At 36.4% G+C, this 22,414-nt stretch overlaps 1 protein-coding gene across 1 annotated transcript in view; it reads left to right on the top strand.

The window, feature by feature from the left end:
• Positions 1-22,414, top strand: part of CPA3 (carboxypeptidase A3) — a 30,069-nt gene that overhangs the window by 4,701 nt on the left and 2,954 nt on the right. The window contains 9 exon segments of the mRNA XM_060297624.1: positions 6,652-6,754; positions 6,864-6,965; positions 8,000-8,101; positions 9,465-9,575; positions 10,466-10,556; positions 11,552-11,587; positions 11,590-11,753; positions 13,434-13,487; positions 13,489-13,519. Coding sequence (XP_060153607.1) covers positions 6,652-6,754; positions 6,864-6,965; positions 8,000-8,101; positions 9,465-9,575; positions 10,466-10,556; positions 11,552-11,587; positions 11,590-11,753; positions 13,434-13,487; positions 13,489-13,519 — 794 coding nt within the window.

Below are 22,414 nucleotides of genomic sequence, written 5' to 3'. Positions count from 1 at the left end.
AAAATTAGAAGTAGACAGTTTATAAATATACCTTCAAATCACAGAAATTAGTAGTGTGTTATGGACTGTATGCGTTTGCTGAGGTCGATATGACGTCTTGTTTCTTTCATCTAAAAGAAATCACCCCTCTACCCTATATACTCCCTGGTGACCGTGTCTCTTGAATCACTTCACAGCCAGACTTCTCAAATGTGTGCCTCAATTATTACAATCTTCACTTTACTTCATTAATATAAACCTGACCCAGATTCCTATGATCAACTAATTCTTACAAAGTATCTAGCCCAAGCTAAAATATATTTTAGTTGGCAAACTGTATAATTTGGTTTGAACAGCAGGGTAAAAATGAAGCAGTATGTTTCCTTAATATCCTGGTAATGTAGACAAGCAGCTAGTTGCTCAACACTGAGTGTCCACAGTGGAATAAATCACTGTCACAGAAGACACCCAGGCAGGGGGCTGCCATCTTTCCATTTTATCAAATAACTCACATCAGCCCTTTCTCCTCTTTGGTCCTCTCCTAGCCTGGAACAATTCTGACTCAAACAGAGGTCTAAATCCAGATCCTCGCGAGTACTGTGAAACGTTTTCACTTTGCCTTATGCCAAATACTTCCTTGCTGTCTACATCAAGAACCAAAGTGTTAAACTACCTATAAAAACTAGTTTTATCGGGGCTTCCCTGGTGGCGCAGTGGTTGAGAGTCTGCCTGCCGATGCAGGGGTGACAGGTTCGTGCCCCGGTCCAGGAGGATCCCACGTGCCGCGGAGCAGCTAGGCCCATGAGCCATGGCCGCTGAGCCTGCGCGTCCGGAGCCTGTACTCCACAATGGGAGAGGCCACAGCAGTGAGAGGCCCACGTACCGCCAAAAAAAAAAAAAAAAAAAAAAACTAGTTTTATCTAATTAGAAGATGATTTCTAGAAATTGGTCCAAATTAGCCACAGTTGTGAGAAAGCCACATAATTAGATAGCTACCTTCCTCAGAAATATAAATATGTAAAGTGATCTGTGCAGACAAGAACTATTTAAAAGCTTGTCTCCAAGTACTAATTATATAGATAATTTTATCTGCATATTAATTACATGTGTTACGTGGTGTCAGTCAGTAACAGAAGAAGGTTCTAAGAACAGAAACATCTGGTTGGACCCAGACACCAGTCAGAATAAAACCACAATAAAAGGCTGGCTTGACACAATGATTTACTAAGACACCCTTCATTAGACAGTGCATATAAACCACTACTTAGTTTAAAGCAATCTGTGTGATATTTTTTTTTAATTTTCAGAAAATTAAATTACCAAGACAGATTTTATTTTAAAGCAGCATATTTGCTCCCTTTCTTTCCCTTTACATTCTTACAAAATCACAAAAGGCCAAGCCTAAAAATCAAATAATATGTATATACTAACAAACCTGAACAGACTGGTTCAATAATATCTAAAAGAATGCACATCCCTTGAACTGAGCCTTAAAGGACAGACACCATATTTAGAATCAGCAGTTGAAAACCCTAGTGTTTTTATTAATTTTTCTACATTTTAGATATTCGTATTTTAGATACATTTTAGATTATCTCTTCTTTGATCAAAAGTTAAAATTAGAAAATAAAGAGTTGTTAATGAAAGGTAATTCAGGAAACAACAACTAATATAATAGTAAAACTCAAATGATACAATTAAGTAAAATCTTATTAAGACCCACATAAGATTATGTGAGAAATGTGGAAGAGATCTATACCAAACTGATCATCAACACTTCATATTAATGTCTAATTACCTAATAATGTTCAGTCAAATAAAAATCCATATTCCAAGTATATGCATGGTTCTATCAAATAAGTATTTCAATCAAATAAATCATTCTAGTGTTTCATCCTATTCATTTTTCCTTCTGCTCCACATTTTTATATATTCCTTACCCAAGAATAAAATGGGTATTGTTAATACCTGATACAAATGTCAAAGAGATGTTGGTCATGGTGGAAAGCAGAAGAGTGTGGTAGATAAGAATGTAGATTCTGGAGTGAAGGTGTCTGAATCTAGTCCCATTTAAGCAATGCATTAGGTATTCAACATTGACAGTGCATTTAACTTCTCTCCATCTCATTTTCTTCATCTTTAAAATGATGTTTCATAGGGGTTTCATGAAGATTGGCTGGGACCATATAATGTTCTTTGGCTGGTTCCTTTACTACTTTTATTAATGCAAGTGGAGGAAAGACCACTTATACATGTGCTTACATGAGCATGTGCACACACATGCGCACACACTGTGCAACAGGGGATAACTAGAGACTATCATCAGCTGCACCTTTTCCCTCCTACTGAATAAATTAGTGTCTTAAAGTTTATTACCCAACACAGAGGTATGCCTCAAATGCTGGGGGAAATCCATGTTGATAAGTGCCAAGTATGATACAAAGTAACCCAATTAGGGAGTTACTGGAGACAAATGAGATCCTGTAGAAACCTGAAATCATGCTTTTTGAGTAGACCCTATCCTGCAGGAATGTGGGCATGGGGGAAACGCAGTCCAGACCGGCTTATAAGACACCATAACAATGACTCTGCCTCCCTGAAACATCCTTCCCCACTACAGTTACACACACACACACACACACACACACATACCCCGAAGCTCATGGCAGTCACATATACTGGCACACAGTTCTCCATTCCTTCCTTTTTGTTATGGAAGTACACTTGAGTACAATATTATATTTGTTTCAGGTGGATACCATAGTGATTCAGTATTTTTACAGAAGACACTCCATTAAAAGTTACTATAAAATAATGGTTATAATTCCCTGTTCTGTACAATATATTCTTGCTGCTTATCTATTCTTATGTATAGTAGTTTGCATCTCTTAATCCCATACCCCTATCTTTTCCCTCTCTACATCCCTCTCCCCACTATTTTGTTTTCTAAATCTGTGAGTCTGTTTCTGTTTTGCTATATATATATATTTGCTTGCTTTATTTTTTTAGATTCCACAAATAAGTGATATCATACAGTATTTCTCTTTCTCTGTTTGACTTATTTCACTAAGCATAATATTCTCTAGGTCCATCCATGTTGTTGCAAATGGCAGAATTTCATTCTTTTTTATGGCTGAGTAATATTCCATTGTATATGTATGTGTGTGTGTGTGTACACACACACACACACACCACGTATTCTTTATCCATCTGTCTGTTGATGGACACCTGGGTTGCTTCCATATCTTGGCTATTGTAAATAGTGTTGCTATGAACATTCAGGTGCATGTATCTTTTCAAATTAGTGTTTTTGTTTTTTCTGGATATATACCCAGGAGTGGAATTGCTGGATCATATGGTAGTTTTATTTTCAGTTTTTTGAGGAACCTCCATACTGTTTTCCATAGTGGGGCTGCACCAATTTACATTCCCATCAACAGTGTAGGAGGGTTTCCTTTCCTCCACATTCTCGCCAACATTTGTTATTTGTAGACTTTCTGATGATGGCCATTCTGACAAGTGTGAGGTGATTTGCATTTCTCGTTGTTGTGATTTGCATTTCTCTAATAACTAGCAATGTTGAGCATCTTTTTCATGTGCCTGTTAGCCATCCATATTTCTTCTCTGAAAAAATGTCTTTTCAGGTCTTCTGTCCAATTTCTGATTGGGTTGTTTTTTTTTTTATAATTGAGTTGTATGAGCTGTTTATACATTTTGGGTATTAACCCCCTGTCGGTCATATAATTTGCAAATATTTTCTCCCATTCAGTAGGTTGTCTTTTTGTTTTCTCGATGGTTTCCTTTGCTGTGCAAAAGTTTTTAAGTTTAATTAGGTCCCATTTGTTTATTTTTGCTTCTTTTACCTAAGGAGACAGATCCAAAAAAATATTGCTACAATTTATGTCAACGACTGTTCTTCCTATGTTCTCTTGTAGGAGTTTTATGGTTTCAGGTCTTATATTTAGATCATTAATCTATTTTGAGTTTATTTTTGTATATAGAGTGAGGAAATGTTCTAATCTCACTATTTTAGATGTATCTGTCCTGTTTTCCCAGCACCACTTACTGAAGAGATGAGAATGTCTCTTCAATATATTCTTCCCTCCTTTCATATATTCTTCCCTCCTTTGTCACAGATTAATGACCATAGGTACATATATTTATTCCTGGGGTCTCTATTCTGTTCTATTGATCTATGTGTCTGTTTTTGTGCCAGTACTCTACTGTTTTGATTACTGTAGCTTTGTAGTATAGTCTGAAGTCAGAGAGAGTGATACCTCCAGCTAACTGAATCCAACAATATATATAAAGGATCATACACCATGATCAAGTGGGATTTATTCCAGAGATGCAAGGATGGTTCACTATTCACAAATCAATCAATATGATACACCACATTAACAAAAGGAAGAATAAAAAATCACATGATCATCTCAATAGATGCAGAAAAAGCATCTGACAAAATTCAACATCCATTCATGATAAAACCTCTCATCAAAGTAGGTATAAAGGGAATATATCTCAACATAAAAGCCATTTATTACAAATCCAAGCTTGGGTTCAAGCTAGGTGAAAAGCTGAAAGCCCTTCCTCTAAATTTAGGAACAAGACACAGATGTCCACTCTTGCCACTTCTATTTAACATAGTATTGGAAGTCCTAGCCACAGCAATCAGACAAGAGTAAGAAATAAAAGTCATCCAAAGTGGAAGGGAAGAGGTAAAATTATCACTATTTGCAGATGACAAGATACTTTACATAGAAAACCCTAAAGTCTCTATCCAAAAACTATTAGAACTAATAAATGAATTCAACAAAGTTGCAGGATACAAGATTAACATGTAAAAATCTGTTGCTTTTCTATACACTAATAATGAACTATCAGAAAGAGAAAGTAAAAAAAAAAATTCTGTTTAAAATCTCATCAAAAAGAATAAAATACCAGAGAATAAACTTAACCAAGGAGGTGAAAAACCTATATTATGAAAACTATAAAACACTGATGAAGGAAATTGAAGATGATACAAATCCCATGCTCTTGGATTAGAAGAATTAATATTGTTAAAATGGCCATACTACTCAAATCAACCTACATATTTAATGCAATCCCTATCAAAACACCCATGACATTTTTCACAGAACCTGAACAAATAATCCTAAAATTTATATGTACCCACAAAAGACCACATATTGCCAAAGCAATCTTCATTCCTTCTTTTTTACTCTCTAAAAGCAGCAGAAGGAGGGAGTCTTGAAATTGTCAACATAGGATTCATTTTGCCTCTTCTCTGAACTTACCAGCTCTCTGATCTTGGGACTCAGGCTTCCTGGAGAGCTGGTCAACTGGGCAAACCTTGCACAAGCCTCAGTAGACTAAGAAGACTATAGATCTGACAGCAATACCCAGGGATTTCACTCCTTGTGATGGAGGCACTGCTGTATGTGGTTTAGCTAGAGTACTGAAGTCATACATCTCTAAGCTCAAATCCCAACTTCTGTATTTTAGTTATATCCATGTTGGAAATCTACCTAACCTCTATAAAAATGGGAGTTATAATGGTACCCAATTAAGAGTGTTGATGTAAAGATTAAGTGAAAAATGTAAATAACATGCTGAACAGAGTGCCCGGTACATAAGAAAGACTCAGTAAACAGCCATTTCTACCATTAAATTCTCAGGGATAATTATTTATCCTTTCACCTATATTTAGGAACAATTTTTAACAAATTAAGCAAATCTTGGAGAGCTAAAATAATATCTGAGAGAAAGTAATTTGGTTTCATCTACTTCAACCTGGCTGCTGGTTAGTGGAAGGGCTCGTGAAAATAACATCTGGCCGTAGTTCTTAATTTCCAGCCTTAGGCCTAATTTCTAGTCTTTATCAGCAACAATCTGTTACCATTCTGATGTCTTCATGCAGCTGCGTTTGTGGAAAGGTCTCACACGATTTTCTTTTGCTGCTGTTATCACAAGAGCTAAATTGATATGTGTAAGTCTAAAAATATTCTTAGATACAAGCTTCCTGTGACTAATTAATACTGCCGTATGCTACAAATCAACCTCTGAGACCATAAAATCTCTCTTTTCCCTGGTTCCTCTACTTCTATTAATGCAGGTGGAGCAAAAGCCACATACCCTCTTTAGAGCTTAAGACACTTAATTTTGTCTGTAGAGACAACCCAGAATATAACTTCCAAACTTCTCAGACTTCATGTGAGTTTTAGTGCAACATGCCCCACCTGATTCCAAATTTGTTGTCATAATTTTTTTCAAAGAAATCCCAGATTCATCCTAGGTCAAAAGCCAAGCATACAGTGAGTTAGATATAATATGCATAATAATGTGCTTGTCAGTGATGTTAATGGGAATCAATATTCATGAGCAGTACTTGGTCTCATGTGCTAAATAAACTCAAATTAAGAGTATACCTCATTTATGTTCTTCCTCTACACTCAATCAGTCAATCAGCAAGAACAGCACAACTCTAGATAAATGGGAAGATTGGAAGCCAGACACATGACAGATCTAAAAGACACGGTTAAAGAATAAAGAAGAAACAAGGTAAACTTGATCTAAGATAGAGATGAAGGAAGAGAAAATTTCTGCGAATGAAAGATAACTGTTTTTCTTTCTCCAGTAAATGTGTATTTTATCATTCCCCCTGTCAAACAGAATCTTGATTCACGATGTACAAGAAGAGGTTGAGAAACAGTTTAATGTCAAAGAAGATATCCCAGGCAGGCACAGCTATGCAAAATACAATAACTGGGACAAGGTATAGTATAAAATGCCTGCACTTCCAAAAAGAAAAACGTCACCCTCAACATTTGTTGTCTTTTAGTTTTCTTTTATTCTAATCTCTCAAAATTGTTTTTGTTCTTAAGATTGTTGCTTGGACTGAAAAAATGATACATAAGCATCCTAAAATGGTCTCTCGTATTAAAATTGGAACCACTGTTGAAGATAATCCACTGTATGTTCTCAAGGTAAAAGTAATTTAAGAACTACAGATTCTTACTATTGTTGAAAAATATGAATGTAAGAGTTACTTTGTGACACAACTAGCTAATTTTTAGACAATAAAAAGTCTTATTTCTTTGAAGAACATATAAGCTCTAGACATCCATTCAAGATTAGAAGTGCCAGGTGGTTTTACGTAGAACAAGAAAGTTCCTGGATAAACCACCTGACAGACACAGTGGACAAAACCAGACAAGTTTCTTATCCCATATCTTTATAACAAGAGTTTATGATGTCCCTGGTGTATAAAACAGTTTTCCATCCATTAAAATTCAGTGAAACTGTTGACTAAATGTCAGGAAGAAAATAAACTGAAGAATCATATAATCATAGGATCCCAGTACAGTAAGTGAGGCATTTCAACTCTGTGTTGATAGGGAATTCCCTTCTATGACCGAGTTGACAATTGCCATTCAGCTGCTACTGGATTTCTGTACATCCAAAGACATTGCTCCCTAAAGCATCCCCTTAATAACTGAGAAGCCCTTCCTTACCCTGATTTCCCATCCATTCATGCTCTCCAATCACTCAAAACAAATCTAAATTCTCTAAAATGACAGTTCTTCAAATATGCAGCCACTAACCCTCCTCCCCACTGCAAACACAACTACAAAATCTTTTCCACTCCAGGCTAAACATCATGTTTATGAAGTATGAAAAACAAAAGGAAATGGCAGAAACAGAAGCAACTTTAATCTTTTTCTCAGGCCAAACGATGTTAGCAATAAAATAACAATAGATTGTGATTTTTTTAAACCCTAAAAGCAACTCTGACACTAAGAAAATTTTTTGAAAAATATACTATGAAATAGATTATGAATTATGCATTTTAAGGATACATGCCATGGTCCTCCCTAAGAAAAATATGTGCATACACAGTTACTCATTCAACAGAAGACAGGTGAAAGAATCGCTCTGATACTATGAATGAGTATTTGGACAACAAGAGATCAGTGTGTAAGTTCATGTAAAATAATATATCAAATTTATTTTTTAAAAGATTGGGGAAAAGGATGAAAGAAGAAAGGCTATTTTTATGGATTGTGGCATTCATGCACGAGAATGGATCTCCCCAGCATTCTGCCAGTGGTTTGTCTATCAGGTAAATCAATTGGAACAGTCACACAATTCTCCTTTGACTGTCAAGTCTCCATCACTTCACTGAGTGGCAACACCCCTTTACAAATGAGTGCAGTTCCTCTTAACAAGAAGAGCCCACATTTGGTGCTGTCAGGAAATAAATGCTCTGGATCTTACTCATCATTGAGGTTTTTATAAAATTGACACCTTCCTTTAAACTTCTTGAACTCCAGCTGACAGTTTATAAAACTAAAAAAACAATTTTTGGCTACAATATGGTTTTTCCTATAGTTAAGTATGGGAAATCTGAAACTATCTTTATATTACAACCTACAAACTTGGCCTTTCTTCAGTGAGTTCAAAGCACAGAACATTAGTTCCTGTTTAGATATTGAATTGGCTATGCACACATTTGGAATTTTCATGCTTAAATTTCCTTTCCAAGTGAAAAATGACTCATTTTTTAAAAAAAGTAAATCCACTTTATAAGTTTGTTGTTCTTCTCATTCTATGCCTATTGTATTCTGACTCCTACTATCTTTTAACCTTCTCTTCTCTGCCAGCTTTTGCACACATCATGCTGCTGGAATATGACATCACAACTGCTTTCAGGGCAAGGATACTTTTCACTAGGAATGAATCTGCCAGTAGAACTCATTTATCCCTGCAGTTGTTTTAGTTCTTCCAGCTGAGGGCCGAGAGCTCAGCTTACTTAAGTAATAAGCTCGCTTACGTAAGCCATAAAGGAACACACAAGATAGGGCTACAAGAAATGTCTTGGCTCCAGTACAGATATACCTGGAAGAGATTTTCCAAGAATAATGAGAGATTTTAGGTAGCCATAGAAAGTCCAGATAATTAGAGAAATTTCCATCTGATGTGAGAAAACAAGTTGATTGGTCAATCTAAATGCTCTAATTTTTTTATTAACAAGGTGTTTTTCCTTTAATCCTACTTATAATTAATTCATGAATCCTCCCCAATATCTACATATTCTTATGCTTACAAATTCAATATATATTTACCGAAAGATGTGAGGAAAAGAATCTATTTGAAACAAGTTGCATTGCTAATTTTTCACTTGGCCTCTCTTCTTTCCATAAAACATATCTTGCATGCTACATTTGGAATGCTACAAGTCTTGATAATTAAATGATCCTTCAAAGAATATTTAGTTCAATTAATTTCACTAGTCTGAATAAGTGTCATTTTTTTCTGTCATATATATGGGTTATTTATCTTTATGCAGTTTAGGGGAAATACGTTTTAAATCATGTGACGGGCAAATGAACTTAAGGAGTGGTAGTCATTACAATTATAACCACAGCTTTCCACACGGTAGCTAAACTTTGTACCAATAGCTTAATTTTTTCCTACCCCTACAGGCAACCAAAACTTATGGTAAAAACAAAATTATGACCAAACTCCTGGACCGAATGAATTTTTATGTTCTTCCTGTGTTCAATGTTGATGGATATATTTGGTCACGGAGACAGGTACTGCTCTGTAGTCTCGTTTGCATTTAGGTAATATATTATTTACCGACTTTCATGCACATTGAGTGTTACGCATTAAGTTTAAGGTTTGGTTAATCAATTCCAGTTCAGAAAAGTATATTTTTAAAAACTCAGTTTCAACTAAGGAAAGCATGATTTCCTGGTTACGCAAGAGTTCTTAAAATAATATGAAATTTCCGCTGCTGAAGCTAGTAATGCAGAAAAATGAAATAAAGCACTAATTATAAAGGAAATGTATATTATACAATATGGCAAAAGTATTTCTAGCTAAGAGTAAAAGTCATTTAGAGACATTCTGAACATAATGATTTCAAAACAAAATCATTGTATTCCATCAATTTGGGACAGAATCTGCAGTGGAATAATTGTATCAAAAAATAAATAAAAGAGTGACACAGATACCTGTCTTTTAAGAGAATTCTTTATACCCTGCTGTTGCTAAATAAGATTTTGAGATTTCAGACAGATACTATCACAAAAAGTTATTTTCTGAAAATTATGCTCCAACAATCACAATTTGGCCTGTATTATATCTGAATCTATAAATGGTGAAAGATGTAACGAAGGGTAAATTCAAATTATAGGTAATTTCAGAACAAAATTGATCATTTTTTAATACTCAGAACTAATCAACAGTTTTTAAAACTAACTGAATTTTTTATCAAGGCCTTAAACTATTAATATAAAAAACATTTCTGAAAATATTACAAGTTATAAGAAAAATTTTTTTTTTCTTTATATAATGGGTCTCAGGTTAACTAGATAAATTTCAAATAAAGCTGTAGACACCTGCAGGGAGAATCTGAAATGATCAAATTGAAAAATGCTAACTGAGCTTGTGTAAACACTTTCATCATTCAATACTGCAGGACCGCATGTGGAGAAAAAATCGTTCCAAGAACCAACGTTCCAAATGCATTGGAACTGACCTCAATAGGAACTTTAATGTCTCATGGAACTGTGAGTAGCAGACAAGATCTCAAGGGAAATAGCTCTAAAGAGTGTTTAGACATCGAATTTAGTTAAACTACCTACTTATTCAGTAAAGATAGGTATTCCCTAAGTGTTAATTTTCTAATCTAAAAAATGAAAGATAATCATCACTACCATAGAAGTATTATGAATGTTTTGTTGAATGGGTGGAAGTAGGAGGTAGGGCTGTTTATCAAACAATCTCTTACTCAATATATCTAGCTTGCTAAAAATCAGGCACAATCCAGAAATTCTGATAATCTGAACAGAGATCTCAGGTCCCTCCTCTTCCTGATCTGATAAAATTTGAGAAATACCAGTGGTTAGAACCAACATATAGGTAGTTCTTCAGATGTGTAGTGAAAAGAAACATCTGGGGCAAAGAAAGTGAAAACGTTGCAGGAAAAAGCAATGATAAGCAGAGGCCTGCTACATCAGATGATGCTGCAGCTGCTACACAACTATTACTTTATCATTACATACATTCAAAGAGAAATTGCCACTATCCCAATTCATAAATTTCTTCTTCATCTAACTTTGTTGAAAATACCACCTCAGCATCTAATTCTATTCTGCCATAATGAATATGATAATAGCACGTATCCCTAAGTGAAAGCTGCCTACTGAAACAGGTTAAAGAAACTCAGGCTCAGGGAAGGTAACGTACAGCAGTCTCCAATGAGTTAGAGCTGAGGCTGAATTGGAACTGACTCCAGGCCCTGGGCTGCTTCTGATGCGTTATTCCTGTGACCCTGGGAAACGGAGGGAAAATAAACAAGGCTAAGAATAAGAATATTCAAGTGGGCTAACTCTGTTATACTCTTGAGTTATGCGTACAGAGTTAGTCTGCAGGGACACTGAGGCAGCCCTGTAAACCTGGGAGACTAAAATGTTAAAAACATTTTGTGAATCCCTGTCAAACGAAGTAAGGGCTGTACTGATGGGGAGCGGATTCTGATCTCATCCCTCCATGTCCTCTGCAGCTTTCCCTCACACCAAGGACCCATGTCGGGAGATCTATGGGGCCCTGCACCAGAGTCTGAGAAAGATACCAAAGCTGTCACTGACTTCATTCGAAGCCACCGAAAATCAATCAAGGCTTACCTTACCTTCCATTCCTACTCCCAGATGCTATTGTTTCCCTACGGATATACATCGGAACTGCCACCCAACCACGAGGAACTGGTATGTAGGAAAAGCCTGTGGTTTATGCACTGACACCACCATTGACTTTCAGTCTGTTCATCATTAACAACTTGGGTTATCTTGAAAAAATTTCACATTTGAATACCAAAGAAGAGAACTAATGAAGTCTACCTTAGAGTTAAAACCATAACCTTAGGTTAATTTTTTTCATGTGATAAAAGTACATAGGTAATAGAATCTTTTGATATGATTCTAAGATAAAGCCAGTACGAAGAAAGGTCTAGGCTACCAGAGTAGAATTCCATTTCCACACAGATGTTGCCTAGTTAAATATTTACCATGGGTCATAACATAAAACCATACACAGCAAAAGCCTAAGACAATAGCAAAAACATCTGCTATTCCTGTCACTGAGACACCAGATTTAAGGAGAGCAATTGTATTTTTATCCTTCTGATCAACTTAGAAATTACATTAATTCTTTTATTAACCAAGGAAAGAAATTTTGAATGATTGTGAAGCTTCTGCACTAAAAACATACTCTCTCCAAAACTATGATCCACTAAGCATTCTTTTCCTTTCTGTGAAAACTATTTGATCATGTTAGATTTTAAAAAAAAATTCTGCGTATGAGGGATAAATTTTTTAATTGCTCTAGAAAAAATAAAAGCTGTGATTCAAATACTGCCTCACAAATTTTTTTTTAATTTTTTAGAGGTTACAATTGCCTTTCTGACTTGAGTCAATTGTTTTCAGCATTCAATTCTGAGTGGGAGCAAAGATTTGAACCAGTCATTAAAACCTACTGTTTATATACAACAAGTATACAAGCAATATGTGGCCCAAAGAGCCATTTATTTAATCTATCTAGTTGAGAATCTGAACCCATGAGTTTTATTAATTTAATGCAAAGGTACAGCAATGCAATTCAATCTACCCTTAGGAAAATGGTATTATAGATTAAAAAAATACAAATATACAAAACAAAGCATTCTGAGTAAAGTTAAGTGTTCTTACACAGCAACGAAATTGATTAAGAAAAAAACTTACTTTTTGGTTATATACATTATACATGTAGACTAAACAAAATCTTCACTAGAGTACAAAAATGTTAGTGACTATATTCCATTAAAATGAATTCCAATAATCATTCCCATAGCACAAAACACTATTGTGTATTAAAGGTCATAAGCTGCCACTCAAGAAGAAAAACTCTAGTTTAAACAGAAGTACTTTAAAAAGGAGTCAAGCACCTTTCTTCCCTTGGCATACTAAAATCATATGTGGAGAAAGACATATGGTGGTACGGAACCTATGAAGACCGAGGACGGAGGAACATGGGAGAAACTGACTTTGAGAGAGACAAATATCTGAAGCCAAAAAAAAATCTGAGAGGAAAAAGAAAGAATATGTTTTTTTAGAAGGAAGGTCAGAAGTCATAAGGAAGAAAAGGAGGGAGGGAGAGAGGAAAGAAGAGTGAGTATGAAGAAAGGATAGAAACACGAGCTATGATATTACTGTACATAACTGATTTCACATTTAGAAGGCCTCACAATGACAATACGTGTATCTTACTGAAAATAAATTTCTCACTCATTTATTTTATTTTGATCTTCAAATGCCAAATAACCAGTAAAATCAACTTTTTTTAATCTCCAGTGAATTAACAGCATTCACATGGTATCCAGTTATCCCACTCCTACTTCCCTTTCTCTCCAGGCCAAAGTTGCAAAGATTGGCACTGATGTCCTATCAACTCAGTATGAACCCACTCCACACCTGTGGTCCAACAGCATCGACCATTTGTACATTTTTCCTATTATTTATTGCGTCACTTCCCCTAATTCTCTTTTAAAGACATTAAAGAAAGTTATACAATTTGTAAGTTAGGATTAAAACATCTTGGATGCTAATTTAAACTTTGGTTTTAACAGAAGATTCTGAATTATACGTGAATCTAGGAGACAGATTCCACCCTTTTGGGGGGGATAAGATTTTTCTAGAAACACGTTATACTGAACTTTTACAAGGCTACAAGGTCGACAGAAGTAATTACTACAACAAGACAAATTTACAGTTTAATTCCTTCATCATCCTATTCTCTACCACCACTACCACCACCATTTTATCCTCACAGGAACTAACAAGAATTAACTGGGGCAGAGTCAATTCTTTTTTTTTTAACCATTTAACTCTGACTGGACTCTTTCTTCCTTGGCCTTGTCCCTATGCAAGCACAGTCTTTTCCCTAGCTCCTAGGGGTAAAACGAGTAGGCCCACAGTTTCAGCCACTCTGCTCGCGTAAAGCCAGTCTCCTGTCCCTCTCACCAGCCCCTTCCTACTGTGTTCAACCGAAATCTACATGGTGGATTAAGAAAGGAGGTCACAAGGTCCTAGTTCTGCTGCTTTTGCTTTAGTGTCTGAGCACCACTTCTTAATCTTCACTATTTTTAGACTTTCTTTGTCTTTGCATTTTTTAATTATTGACATAGATTTCTTACAAGTCAGGCACTGTGCTCAGCCCTTGATTTTCACAATCTCAGTTACTCCTCACAATGTTCGATGAGGTGTGCAGTACTTGCAACTAGCTTAACTGGGATTCAATCCCAGGTTCTAACAAAACCGAGTCCGTGATCTTGACCACTGCGCATACTGCTTTCCCATTTGGTTTTTGCAGCTAAAATAACTAGGGATTTCTGTTTTCAAGCAATAGAAATAAATTCATTTAGTTTTCACCAAAGACCATTAATTCAGACCCTGGGAAGTGAGACTATTTCTCCTCAGATCCCACTGATCTTAGTTTGGAAATTCTTTAGTAAAACTCGCCTTTTCTCCAAACTGTTTCCAAGTTTAAGTTCTTAGCGCCAAACTTTACAGGAAATTCCAATGAAACTGCTCACAAAACCTTAACTTCCTAACAAAATTTAATTCCTCAAAAGCAAGGATTACACTTCAGAACTCCTCTCAGATCATACAATATCTAGTATGGGGCAGGGAACAATAACAGAATTAATTCTCATAAACTTGGCCAAAGAAAATGGTGTCCTGACTTGTCAAAAAGGTGTGAATGTGGATTGAAACCACAACAAAATTAGACTTGATTTAGCCTGTATCACTCTCTAGAGCCAAGATATCCAACATTTTTAGCATGAAGACTGCTGTTTAACTTTTAACATTTCATGCAACAACTCACCACCACCAAATACAACTGATTATTTCCATGATACTTTTAGAATGTGTGGATTGAAAAAATAAATATGTGCATCTGTGGATTCCACTCAATAACTCTACCTGGCCATACCTCATAAACCACTTCCCTAATCCAAGCTGAAAAAATAAACTGTAACTAGAAGTCTACACCCTCAACAACTGCTATGGAATTTGAAAATGCTTTAGTCATCACAAACAACTTCTAGAGCCTATTTACTGGAGGTTCCTTTGGTGGAATTAGAAAAATGACTTAAACAGACAAGTGGGCTTCCCTGGTGGTGCAGTAGTTGGGAGTCCGCCTGCCAATGCAGGGGACACGGGTTCATGCCCCAGTGCGGGAAGATCCCGCATGCTGTGGAGCGGCTGGGCCCGTGAGCCATGGCTGCTGAGCCTGCGCGTCCGGAGCCTGTGCTCCGCAATGGGAGAGGCCACAGCAGTGAGAGGCCCGCGTACCGCAAAAAAAAAAAAAAAAAAAAAAAAAAAAATCCATTCGTAGAGAACATTCATCAGCAATCACATATCAACCAGTTGTGTGCTTTAAAGGGCAGAAGAGAAAGTACAGTGACACAGCCGATCACCAGCATCCAGATAGATCTGCTGCAACATAGCCAGGCCAGGGATTCATTCCACATACAAGTGGATGACAAGATTTCAAAACAGGTGATATACCCAGCTACATAAGTGGACAAAAGTAAGCAAAGTAAAGGACCAAAGGACAGACTAGGACACCAGTTTAAAATGGCGGCCTACTTAGTGGATACTGAGAAATAGCAGGGCCAGATAAGCCACCCAGATATGATGTAAGAGGAATTCCTACATCGTAAGGAGGAAAAACACACAGATTTTCTTGGCAGCAAAGAACAAAGGGTTCCAAACAGGAGAAAACTTTGCAAATGGCAGCTAGGGCACCAAAGGATTATTACTCTCACTTTCTATATATATATATATATATATATATATATACACACACACACACACACACATGCGCACATGTATATACATGATGTATATTAGCATATATATGCAAATTATGAGCATATTAGAGCTATGCATTTGCACTGAATCACAATCATTTAATAAGCAAGAATTTATGGAGCACCCACCTAATAGTCCAGCACTTGGAGCTTTGAGAGATAGGTGAAAAGAGTGAAGACACAATGACTACTTTCAAAGAGTTACATTCTAACTGGGAGCAGGAAATCACTAAAGATAACATAGTTCCATGCTATCATGTGTCACTTTCAATATGGGAGGATAAAGAGGAATTACTATTCTATACAACTCTGTAGTAGTATTTTTAACTCTTTTATTTTATTTTATTGTATTATAAGATTTTTTAAGCAATTCAGATTTAGAAAGAATTGTCTCTTCCACATGGGGCTACAGCAGCTTGATAGATGTTCAAAACTTTTAGGAGTGACTGCTTTAATAAAGCACCTGATTAAATGTTAATCAAACATTCACACGAAGCAGGCAGTAACAAAGCACTTGGTAAGAAAAGAAAATAGGAGCACCCCACAATTAAAGTTTAGTCATTCCAATATTCTAATTGTCATTTAACAAGTTCCAGGATTTGGGGGACGCATCTAACATTTACCAGTATTTTTCTCTCTTTGATTTGATGGAGACAGAAGAAAAGGACTGAGGGAGCATTTTTAAAACCCAAATTGTGTAGAGATCTCTGACCTCCAGAAAAATATGTTTGCACTTTGAACCAAATAAAAAATAAGTTAAAAGCATAAAACTTGAAACCAGGAGGAAACCTAGGAAATTATCTAATTCATGGTTCTCAAGCCTGACTTCCAATTAGCATTATCTGAGGAGCTTTTAAAATATGCAGATGATCAGGTCTTATACCCAGAGATTCGATTCCATTAGTCCCTGGTGGGGCCCAGGCACTTGAATTTTTTTAAGTGGTCAAAGTGATTCTAAGATGAAACGAGGGTTGAGAACCACTGATATAAGCTAAATCCCTCATTTATAGACTATGAAATTGAGATACAGAAAGATTTCATCACTTAGGGGCAGAACAGGGTCAAAAATCAGCATTCCAGACCAGAGTCAAATTGTATACCAACTATTTTGCCATGAAGCAGCAATATTTAGATGGCACAAAAATTGATATTGAAAGATTGTGAAATACTTACATCTGCATATTGACAGCATAGCCAATCCTTTACCATCTTAGAAATAACTGAAGATAGTTCCCAGTTAGCAAGAATAGTTCACTGAATTGATAGGAATCAAGTAGCTTGTATCATTAATATCATCCATCTATGAGTCACAGAGCTGGAGGAATTAGGCTCCCTGACTTCAGACTATACTACAAAGCTACAGTAATCAAGACAGTATGGTACTGGCACAAAAACAGAAAGGTAGATCAATGGAACAGGATAGAAAGCCCAGAGATAAACCCACGTACATATGGTCACCTTATCTTTGATAAAGGAGGCAGGAATGTACAGTGGAGAAAGGACAGCCTCTTCAATAAGTGGTGCTGGGAAAACTGGACAGGTACATGTAAAAGTATGAGATTAGATCACTCCCTAACACCATACAGAAAAATAAGCTCAAAATGGATTAAAGACCTAAATGTAAGGCCAGAAACTATCAAACTCTTAGAGGAAAACATAGGCAGAACACTCTATGACATAAATCACAGCAAGATCCTTTTTGACCCACCTCCTAGAGAAATGGAAATAAAAACAAAAATAAACAAATGTGACCTAATGAAACTTCAAAGCTTTGCCGCAGCAAAGGAAACCATAAACAAGACCAAATGACAACCCTCAGAATGGGAGAAAATATTTGCAAATGAAGCAACTGACAAAGGGTTAATCTCCGAAATTTACAAGCAGCTCATGCAGCTCAATAACAAAAAAAACAAACAACCCAATCCAAAAATGGGCAGAACACCTAAATAGACATTTCTCCAAAGAAGGTATACAGACTGCCAACAAACACATGAAAGAATGCTCAACATTATTAATCATTAGAGAAATGCAAACCAAAAGTACAATGAGATATCATCTCACACCAGTCAGAATGGCCATCATCAAAAAATCTAGAAACAATAAATGCTGGAGAGGGTGTGGAGAAAAGGGAACACTCTTGCACTGCTGGTGGGAATGTGAATTGGTACAGCCACTATGGAAAACAGTATGGAGGTTCCTTAAAAAACTACAAATAGAACTACCATATGACCCAGCAATCCCACTACTGGGCATATACCCTGAGAAAACCATAATTCAAAAAAAGACATGTACCAAAATATTTATTGCAGCTCTATTTACAATAGCCAGGAAATGGAAACAACCTAAATGTGCATCATCGGATGAATGGATAAAGAAGATGTGGCACATATATACAATGGAATATTACTCAGCCATAAAAAGAAATGAAATTGAACTATTTGTAATGAGGTGGATAGACCTAGAGTCTGTCATACAGAGTGAAGTAAGTCAGAAAGAGAAAGACAAATACCGTATGCTAACACATATATATGGAATTTAAGAAAAGAAAATGTCATGAAGAACTTAGGGGTAAGACAGGAATAAAGACACAGACCTACTAGAGAATGGACTTGAGGCTATGGGGAGGGGGAAGGGTAAGCTGTGACAAAGTAAGAGAGTCGCATGGACATATATACACTACCAAACGTAAAACAGATAGCTAGTGGGAAGCAGCCGCATAGCACAGGGATATCAGCTTGGTGCTTTGTGACCACCTGGAGGGGTGGGATAGGGAGGGTGGGAGGGAGGGAGACGCAAGAGGGAAGAGATATGGGAACATATGTATATGTATAACTGATTCACTTTGTTATAAAGTAGAAACTAACACATCATTGTAAAGCAATTATACTCCAATAAAGCTGTAAAAAAAAAAAGTTAATTTCAAAGTGCCTTTCTTGTTGCCTTCCCCACACATCAAAATCGCTAGAGCTGCTCTTGTTTCTCAACTCTGTACTGTTTTCTATACTCTTTACTACTCTACATTTTGAAAAGGAGAAAATCAAGACCCCGAATTTGTAGCTCAACACCCACTATCTATCCACTAAGACATTCTAGCTGAAATTATACTAAGGACAACAGAAGTGCAAAGTAAATATTTCAGTTCATGCCCATGCATCTCTACTTCAGCTCTTGCTTCAAACAGAATTTCCACTCTTGTTGACATAAAAGTGCATGTTATTATGTTCAATGCCTATCAATAATATTTTTTTAAAAACATAGAAGTTAAGTCACCAGTGTCACTTTACGTGGATTTCTTTGGGATGAAACAAGAGTGTTAGCTCAGTTCGGTTTTATCTTGACTTGTTTTGACTGTATTACAGTCAGTTCCTTGCACTTCATGTACCTTGAAAGGAGTAGGAAATTTTTTTCTTATTGTCAACATTTTAAGAAAACGTTAACAAAAAAAATTATCTTGTAGAACTCAATTAAGACTTTTTATTGAGAGGACTATAGATTGACATATATGGTAGGTAGTACAGTACAATGGTTAGTCACGCAAACTCTGAAGACATGCAGCTTGGGTTTGATTCCTGACTCAATCACTTACTAGCTATGTATCTTTTTTTTTTAATTGATGTGTAGTTGATTTACAATATTATATTAGTTTCAGGTGTACAACATAGTGATTCGGTATTTTTGCAGATTATAGTTTATTTTAGGTTATTATAAGATAATGGCTACAATTCCCTGTGCTATACAGTATATCCTTGTCACCTATCTATTTTACACATCTAGCTATGTTGTCTTTGAGTAAATTGCTTCATCTCTCTGTGCCAAGATTTCCTCTTCTGTAAAACAGCAATTGGTACTTAAATCATAAGGTTGTGATAAGAATTAATGAAATGAGTTAGCGTACATAAAGCACTTAGAAGGGTGCCTGGTATTTAGCAAGTGATTGTTATTATATTCTATAAATATATACACATATTTTAGTGGGTATAGATGGAGATAAATAAAAGGCTAAGCAGCATGTTCAACAAATTAAGTTGTATAATAATATATTCTTACAAGTAAAAGTCTTTCAATGTTGTATTTATTTTATGTCTTAATATAGTTTTTGTTTGCAAATTTAAGGTTTCGAAGATACAGAAAGCGGTATCATAAAAGAAAATGTATTACACTCAATAACATCACACAATTATGAAAAATCACAAATTACATAAATTCTCAATCACCACTATTAATCTTAATGAGAAATTTCTCATAAAGTAAATTTTTCAAAATGAAATATCAATATTCTTTAACTCTTTGAAATTACAGCAGTTTACTTAACTGCAAATGGAGGGCTGGTACAGCTAGAAACTGGCCACATTTATTGAAATGTCTAGCACACTCTAAACCATCATGCAAGACACAATTCCTATTTATCCTACCTCCACTGCTACAGACCTCTTATGTTCTTTTTTACTAATGAACTTAAACTCAACTCTTGCTAAAAATGGCAGCCTTCTTGATCACTGAAGCCAGAATATTTATCTCAGCTCACATGCTCCACAAACTCCCTGCAACATTGGCCCTTGTTGATATACCTTCTTCTTGCCATTCCCTTGGCTTCCTTGACACCAAACTCACCTGGTTTGCCTCCTCCTCCTTCTTTTCCACTTCGTCTCTGCTGACTGCCTCTAAAAGCAGATATTTTCCCAAAAATAGGTATCACGCAGATATTCCACAAGGTTGTCTCTTCAGGCCCCTCCTCTTCCTTCTGCTGCTTTCCTCATCAGGGAAGTACTCTCTATCCTCACAGGCTGGAGCCTGCATTTGCCACCTAGAGGCGCCGGGGTGGCCCAGCTAGGAAATCACCTTTCACCCATGCAGCAGTTACCTGCAGGGATCAGTGGGAGCCCAGCAGCACCACGGGAACCAACTAGACGAAAACAGCAATGCAAAGGCTCTGAAAACTACATTGACACTGGAACCAGAAGTCACTAAAGAAGACCAGGGCCTGCATGCTAAACCTGAACAGGGTGACTGCCTGCTAAAGTAGACTTCCGTTAAAATTTAAGGTTTATCATAATAGCCAAAGTGTCTAGGATATAATCAAAAATCACTTATGCCAAAAGTAAAGAAAGGCACAGCTCGAATGAGAAAAGACACTGACAGATGCCAACACTGAGATGATTTAGGTGTTGGAATTATCTGACAAGAATTCTAAAATCGTCATCATAAGAATGCTTCAACAAGCAATTACAGATAGGCTTGAAACAAATGATAATACAGAAAATCTCATCAAAGAAATGCAAGGTATCGGGCTTCCCTGGTGGCGCAGTGGTTGAGAGTCCGCCTGCCGATGCAGAGGACACAGGTTCATGCCCCGGTCCGGGAGGATCCCACATGCCGCAGAGCGGCTGGGCCCGTGAGCCATGGCTGCTGAGACTGCGCGTCCGGAGCCTGTGCTCCGCAACGGGAGAGGCCACAACAGTGAGAGGCCCGCGTACCGCCAAAAAAAAAAAAAAAGAAAAGAAATGCAAGGTATCAAAAGGAAGCAAATGGAAATTATAGAACTGAAAAACACAGTAACTTAAATTTTAAAAACTCACTGGAGAGGATCAATAGCAGAATGAATATGATGGAGGGAAGAATCAGTTAACTTGAAGATAGAACTTATCCAGTCTGAAGAGAGAAAACAAATTGAAAAAATATATAAACAAAGCCTAAGGGACCTGTGGCATAATAACAAATGATCAAACATTCATATCATCAAAGTCTCAGAAGGAGAGGAGAAAGAGAATAGTGCTGGAAAAAAAATTTGAAGAAATAAAGACTGAAATTTCCCAAATTTCCTAAAAACATAAACCAATGTATTCAAGAAACCAAGTGAACCACAAACAGAATAAGTTCAAAGAAACTCACATCAAGCCACACCATAATTAAAGTTCTGAAAACTAAAGACAAAGTAAAAACTCTTGAAAGCAATGAGAGAGAAACAATCTAGAAGGGGCAAAACAATTCAAATGACAGCAGATTTCTCATTTGAAAACGTGGAAGGCCAAAAGGAAGGGATAACATTTTTCAAGGGCTAAAAGAACTATCAATCATTAATTCTATATTCAGCAAAAAATATCCTTCAGAAATGAAGAGGAAATAAAGATATTCTCAGACAAAGGAAAACTAAGAGAATCTGTCACCTACAGACCTACCCTTTAAAGATGGATAAGGAAAGCTCTCCAAATAAGAAAGAAATGGTAACAGAGGCTTGAAACTCTGGAAAGGAAGGAAAAACAATAGATTAGGGAATGAATGAATGAATAATGAATGGATGGGTGGATGAATGAAGGATAAATAGACTATCTTTCTCCTCATGATGATTGAATCAAAAAGTATAATTCCATCTGATGTGATGTTTAATATATGTAGAGAAGTAATCAAGACAACTGTATTTTAAAAGTGGGAAGGGGGGGCTTCCCTGGTGGCGCAGTGGTTGAGAGTCCGCCTGCCGATGCAGGGAACACGGGTTCGTGCCCAGTCCTGGAAGATCCC

Source organism: Globicephala melas, chromosome 4, assembly GCF_963455315.2.
Source record: "Globicephala melas chromosome 4, mGloMel1.2, whole genome shotgun sequence".
Lineage (NCBI taxonomy): Eukaryota > Metazoa > Chordata > Mammalia > Artiodactyla > Delphinidae > Globicephala > Globicephala melas.
Note: the sequence above shows the minus strand (reverse complement) of the source record. Positions and strands in the feature narration are given on the sequence as shown.